The sequence below is a fragment of the Chelmon rostratus genome, chromosome 2 (genome assembly GCF_017976325.1).
Source record: "Chelmon rostratus isolate fCheRos1 chromosome 2, fCheRos1.pri, whole genome shotgun sequence".
Classification (NCBI taxonomy): domain Eukaryota; kingdom Metazoa; phylum Chordata; class Actinopteri; order Chaetodontiformes; family Chaetodontidae; genus Chelmon; species Chelmon rostratus.
Genome location: NC_055659.1, coordinates 6,223,005 through 6,230,297, shown reverse-complemented (window position 1 = coordinate 6,230,297; position 7,293 = coordinate 6,223,005). Strand labels below are relative to the sequence as shown.

The window sequence follows — 7,293 nt, the reverse complement described above, 5'->3', positions numbered from 1 at the left end:
ACAAAGAAACCCAAAGGTTGGATAAATAATTATACACTCCCATTTAATGTTTGATACAGTTAGCTGTATTCACGTTGCATTTGCTGAACTCTAATGGAGTTGGATAACTGCGAAATCACATAGCGTGTAGTGTATCAAAACATCTTAGATAAAGTGAATATACTCATGTAAAAGGGGGCTGATGAGAATAGATTGTTGAGACTCCAATTGAACGGCCAACAGGAAGTAAACAAGTCACTGCAGGTTTCTGAGCCCTAACATCAGGTGACCAAGACGACACACGTGGCATAAATATTTAGAGAGCTGTAAAAAGACAGAGTCCACGTTAGATTCATGTCATTCATGTACGGTACTGTCACCAAACTCTTCAGCCTATACATATATATTCATATATCTCCAAAATATTAAAAAGTACTTAATATAAAAATACAGAAGAATTGTAAAAAATGAGCAAAACATTGAATTTTATATGAAAACCATGCAAGAAAGATTCCCCATTTAGTTAAATAGTAACTCTAAGACTCAGGAAAGCAAGGGAATGAAAGGGAAGTGGTCGGATGAGAGAAGCGCAGGCGAACTGCCACCCACTTTCTTTTCATGTAAACATTGTAGAGGTCCTTTAAACTTGGTTCGGCAGTGACGACTGAAGATTTTCTCCTTGCTTTTTGGTCATGTTTGGAGTAAAGGGCCAGGGGAGGGGGGGGGTCGAGGGGTCAGGGGTGACAAAGTTCAAAGGAAACCTCGATAACAATGAGATAAAAAACAATACAGACAACCTATAAAATATGGCTCTGAGTTACATAGAAAAAGCTCATCAGAGGGGAGAGGAAGAACCTAGTTATGACAAAAAGTTGGAAATATGGCAGTAGTAGCACATTACTTCAATAACGTGTCCTAGTTCAAAGATGGCTGCTAGTCAGTCTAAGAGGGGATTAGACGCATCGCTGCTTCTGATTGGAAGATGATTCCTTCATTTAAGACAGCGATCTGCGGACAACGGCAGGCAGGAAGTGCTGAGCGGCAGCAGGGACACACAGTGGGTTTAACTCTACAGGCTGACCGGTGACATCATCAGTCTCCCGCCAACCTCAGCGTGGCCGCCACACTGACGCCTGTCAATCAAACACAGCCGAGCGGAGGGGGGTGATGATGAAACACCTTCTCTGCTGCCGGCTGTGTGATGTCACTGACAGCTGATTAAGTTTCTGTTCATAAAATCTGACAAATGAGGGAACAAATACATCAGAAATGGTACTAAGATTAGTCTTAAACACAGACAGACGGTCCAGACCCTGTTCAGAGACCCATTCACTTCCTGTCTGTTGAACTGAACTTTCTGCACCGTGACCCAAAACAGACTCATCGATACTGTCGTCATTCCCCTCTTAACGTCCTTTTAAAGCAAATTTTAGAGGCGGATACACATAAAGCCAATGAAAGATGCAAGTGGGCACCAACAGATGTGAACTGGCTCTGGGCGCACTGTGACCCAGATCTCAAAAAGCAGTGGAAGATAGACGAGTAAAGAAGACCTCAAGGACTATTTATTTTGAAAAGTTCTCTTCCTGTGGCCCAAATGACACTTTCCACGTAGCTGTGAGGGTCCACGTGACATTAATTTGGTCATCTGTGAGGCTGGCACAGTCGGGCAGTGGTTGGGGGGGGTCACCTCACAGTGTCGTGGTCACAGGCCGTCATTTGAAAATTTTATTGGTTGCCAGGCTTCAAGTGGGCGGGCCTTATCTAATATGAGCCTGTCGGGGGCAGACGGCAGAGATACAAAGAGAGAGAAGATGGACAATGAGGGAAAACACTCATCCCTGAAATGTTTTGGTTTAGTTTCTGTCTGCGTCTGTTTGTTGAATGAACTGAACCACCGACAGCTCGGTGCACGGCTGACAAGTCCAGAACGACCGTGTGGCGAGTGACACTTTGGGCGACGAGTGGAGCGATAAGATTCAGGTTCTTGTTGTAGACAATCAAGGCATGCAGCTCATTTAATCGGTGCTACCTCTGCTGTGACACAAGCAAGAAAGGCACCACCGGCTGACTGGGGAATACCCCCCCCAGGCTCCAGCCCCTTGGTATGTACTGGTGAGTCATGTTCTCAAGGAACCGCAAAAACGGCCTGTTGGCAGATTGTCGCCTACGAGTGCGTCGATGTGTGGGACACGAATGCAGACACACTCGCTGTGGTGCAGAGCAGTTTTTCAGGGCTCTGACTTCTCTGCTGCAGTTTCCTCTCGGTGAGTTTTGGCGAGTCTGTTTTTGTCTCGTTGTGGTAACAGGATGCTCGGTCCTACAGACAGGAAGTTCATGAAGAGATGAACATACGCTGCTGCAGACTAACACACATACGGCTGTCTGAACAGAATCCCAAATATTCATTCCTAAGTTATCATGCGACTCAACACGAATTAAACATAACATGCATCCTACTAGAGGGGGAAACTTGAACCGCGCTCCTGTTTTCCTATCGACACTGTGAACCAGAACCCTGACTGGATGAGTTGAGGTCAGAGAGCGATCCCTCACTAATATGGTGGAGATTTTTGGGTAGTAAACATTCTATCCTTCCACATGCAACACAGCAGCTAAAGAAAAAGCAACACATACAGACACGATAAAGGGAAGAACATTTTTTAACATGTGAACCTTGAAGACTGTAGTGTCACACTCACAAGACATTCTGAGGAGTTTGAATCAACCATCAATTAACAATCTTTAGAGGTTTTAAAAACAAAACAAAACAAAAAAGGTTACATTTTTGCATTTGCCTAAAAATCTTCTGAACACGAAAACCCGGCTGTTAGCTGTGTAGAGGAGCCAAAGCGTATGTACATGAGAATCGCTGCACTCTCTGAAAAGTCCGGTGCCGTTTTTGAGAGCGTTACGCAGGAATGAAGCGAGAACAGAACACAACATGCTGCTGCGAGTCCTGCAAAGATCGAACTCAACACAGTTTAAAAGCTTTCCAAAACAAACATCGAGTAAAAAATATACATGAATGGACAAGGACAGGCCTTCCACAGTGGAGACTCCGGACTCCACCCTCTACTGATACATGTGTGTGTGTGTGTGTGGTGGTGGAGCGACAAACTTACAGGCAGAACAACGCCACAGTCAGTATGAAAAACACAACGTGGCAGGAATGACTGAGGGGGGGTGAAGACGAAGTGAAGTGTGTGTGTGCGTGTGTGTGTGCAGAATGAGGGGATGAGCAGAGCGATGACTTCCCTCCTCGGCGTGACAGTTCAGTTGGTGGGATGACAGATGATGCTGATAAAGAGGAGGGAGGAGGAGGAGGAGGAGGAGGAGGGAGGAGGAGCTCAGATGGATGACTCGCGGCTGTGGGAGGAGGCGCTGGGCGGCTCTCCTCCTCCCCCCGCCCCAGAGGAGGCGCTAGGGAGGGGGTCGATCTCGTCTCCAGTCTCCTCGATGGGGTCGATGCGAGCCTCCTCCTCGGACAGGGGCACGAACTCGGGATGGGCCATGAAGCTGTGGATGGAGCTACGGGACTCTGGGCTCTCCAGCCCCGCGTACAGGGAGCTACGGAACGCGTTCACCACCTTAATCTGAAACAAAGGGAGAAGACAGACGAGAAGGTCGACAGCTACAGATTCCATTTCTGAAAGTGTGACGTCAACAGGCAGCAGGGGCTGATGGGACATATGGAGGTCGTGCGTCTGAATCTGGATGAAAACATGGTTGGAAAACGAAAAATAATTTCCACAAAACATCAACACAAAAGGTAAAAAAAAAAAAAAAAAAAGGTCATGATGTTGGAGGCAGCGGAATGCACGAAGACAAACTGCAACGAAAAATCCATCAACAGGCGGCCGGATGTGGAGCGGCGTCGAATCACAACGGCTGCAACACACACACATGCAAGCACACACTTTTTACCTGTAGCAGGAGTCATTGACTTTTATATAAGAAATTTAAATATTTAAACTAAACATTTAAAATATGTGTCCAAAAGTATGTGGACACCTGATAATTCTATTCATGTGAAATATTTCAAGATTCAGTTCTGAATCTGCCGCTTTGGCAGCCGCCACTCTTCTGGTCTCAGGCATTGCGCCAGATTTTGTAATCTGGTTGAAGGGATTTGCTCCCATTGAGCCACAAGAGCATTAGTGAGGTCCAACACTGATGCTGGATCGGGTCTGGCTCACAGTCAGCATTCGAGTTCATCCCAAAGGTGCTGAAACGGGTTGTGGTGGGGGCTCTGCGCAGAGCCACTGTCATGTTGAAACAGGAAACGGCGTTCCCCAAACTGTCAACTTAAATTTAGAAGCACGCTATTGTCTAAAATATGACTGTTTATTGTAGCGTGAAGATTTACTTCATCTGAACCACAGGGCTAAAAAACAGGAAAGTACTCGGAAGGGTGTGTAGTAATGCATTATTTGGTCCCTCAACCTTCTTCCTAACACTTTGCTACATTACCCAGAACGCCTTTTGACAAGCCAACACACTGCTGTATAAAAATCCTTCCATTTGTCTTACCTGAAGCAGAACCTGCTCAAACCTCAAATAAAAGTTCAGTCTGTGAGGACAAACTCTTCAGTCCTCACGGGGGACACGAGTCCTCAGACTGTGACTGCTGAGGCCGAACACGCAGTGAACACTGAGGCTGGAAACTGAACGGCAGTCTGCTCCTCGGTCAGGTAGCTCCTGACTTAAATCCTAATGCTGCCTGCGTTTAGACTGTGTTTCATTCATTCATTTCATTCTTCAAACTCTGGTATTCATGCCTACATTAGTTGTTATTGGAGCCACAGGGCAACACCTGGAGCCCTCAGGGACATGAACCAGTAGTCTAGTGATGGGACACTGCATGCCCTCAGGTATTCTCTGTGTTCATTCTTTGTGTTAAATTAATTAAACACAATCAGGAATAAGATTCACATGACCACAATACAAACTAAAAACTCTGCTATAAGACAAGGCCACAAGATTATCTAATAAAACAGGACCTCTCTCTGTTTAGATTCTACTTTACATTCACTGACAAATTTACAATAATAATAATATAATAATAAAATAATAATGCATGAACAATTTTATATATAAAAAACAAAAAACAACTGATTTTTCAGGCTCCTGGGGTCTGAGGCCCACTTTGCAAACTGGTAATTCATCAGCACCAGCACAGAACATTTTCAATAGATACCCAGCCCCAGTAAACAACACACACACACTTGGGAAAAACAACCAACACATGCACACTGTTAAGTATTTATAATGGCATTCAGAGTCAGAATCATTTTGTCCTCTAGCTGCTCTCTTCTCTCTGCCTAAAGTCGCTGCCTGTGTCATGAATCCACAGAGGCTTCAGCTGATCACACTGATTTATACGCACCAGCAGACACTCTTCATCATAATTAATAACCCTGCAGTTCAAAGCTCTCTATTACTGAACCACAGGAGAGCTGCAGGCTGAGCACTGCAGCTTAGAACATACATGCAACCATCACACGCGCACACACTCGCGCACGCACACACACACAAAGCTCACAAGTTAAAAAGCTCTTGGCTGTTAAACCATGAGAGACTTGCTGAGCCTGACAGATTTAACCCTGCTCAGGATTAACCCATAAAATTATCTTGGTGCCCAGGCTGTCGCCTCAGAGAAAAAGGAAAAAAAAAACAACAAAGAAAATAGAACAGGGATTTTTTTTCTCTCTGTCACGAATCAGAACGACTCGCAGCTTCTTTCTCTTCGCTCGGGCCACGTGTGCCAACAGTTGTGATCTGTCATCGACTCGTCAGGCAGCAAGTCACATCAGGGTTAATAGATGCACGTTAAAGAGTTTAAATCTCCACGGCATGCAGGAGGAGAAGCAGCAGGCTGAGAGGGAGGTGATGAGAGGCATTTAGAGAAGTGGAGAAAGAGATTAAGATGGAGGGAAATACAGATACAGCAGAGGAAGGTGAAACAGGAAGCACATGGAAGCACAGATCAGGTTGTCTGCAAGTTCATTTTTAGAGCTTTTAGGTGGTTTTCAGTTAAAAAATAAAGCTGGTGATGGTCTATATTTTTCCTACTGTCAACACGTCCAATGAAAAGACCAAAACTAATAATGTTAGTTCGTCTCTCAACACTTTCTGACTCACTCTGTCTGTGGCACTGAGCCTGAAGCCCACCGGCCCCGTTCAGGGCTGCTGTCAAGACAAAATGGCGGATTCTGTGGAGGAGGACCTGCTCCCTCAACAGATATAAAGAGCTCTTTCTAAGGTAACAAAACACTATAATTCCGCCAACAGATCCCCCTAAGTCCTGTATGTTTTAACTCTAAACAGAGCCGTGCTAGCTCTTTCCCCCCGCTTCCAGTCCTTATGCTAAGCTACGCTAAGCAAGCCCTGACTCCAGCTCCACACTTAACACACGGACATGAGAATGATATCCATCTTCCCATTTACTGTCAGGCAGAAAGAGTGTTTTTGCAGTGAGATTAGTGGAGCTTTGTTAGCTTTGGTTCTATCTGCAGTCGCATCAGTTCCAGCTTTATGTAAATTACCACCGTGTTTTACCAGTCAGTTATTTAGAATATTAGATAATCATTGAGATGTTTCAGATTAGTTCAGGATGTGCAGACACCTGCTGATGACAGAAACAGTGTGAGGGATTCGGTGCTGGTGAGTCATGCAGCGTTCACTGTTTCATGCAGGTGAAATAGAGAAAAAGAGAGTCCAGCCAGGTGAAGCGAGGTGTTAGCTGGCCTCTCGTCACCGACTCACTGCCTGCAGTGGAGGAGGAAGCAGCAGCAGCAGGGGGCGCAGCCCCGGCCGAGTTGGTGAGAGAGGAGGAGGAGCTAAGCCCTACGTGGGTGGGGCTAGAGAGAGTTTTGGCGGCAGTGGCGTCATTGTGCTGGCTGACGACGGAGGGCTGGCGGCGCAGGGCACCGGGCACCGGTGCCTGGCCCGTCTGGAAGGTATAGACCACATCCATCTGAAGGAAGGACAGCCACAACACACTGTTAGATAGCAGAGAGACAGAGACAGAGCGAGGACACAGGACAGAGGAAACAGGAAGACAGGAAAGACTTCCGGAGAGGTTAGAGAGGCTTTTAAAGAGGCTGGATGGTGAAGTTTGACAGTTTGGGTTTTAAAGGTCAGTAATCATGTGTTAAAAGTGCAGCACAAACCAGACAGACAGAAGAAGAAGTCCAGGTTCAGAAGCTGGGATGTGCTGAAAGTGGATGTGAGAGAACTGCTGCTTTCTGTAGAGGTGATGTACTAAAACCAGCCAACGACGATGCTCGTCAAGAGGCTGCTGGGTCTTAA

At 46.0% G+C, this 7,293-nt stretch overlaps 1 protein-coding gene across 1 annotated transcript in view; it reads right to left on the bottom strand.

Annotated features, from left to right (window-relative positions):
- Positions 1 to 2,626: 2,626 nt before the first annotated feature.
- Positions 2,627 to 7,293, bottom strand: part of LOC121617955 (plasma membrane calcium-transporting ATPase 1-like) — an 83,792-nt gene continuing 79,125 nt past the window's right edge. The window contains exon 21 of the mRNA XM_041953156.1: positions 2,627 to 3,575. Coding sequence (XP_041809090.1) covers positions 3,330 to 3,575 — 246 coding nt within the window. The 3' untranslated portion in view covers positions 2,627 to 3,329. The remainder of the gene's footprint in view (positions 3,576 to 7,293) is intronic.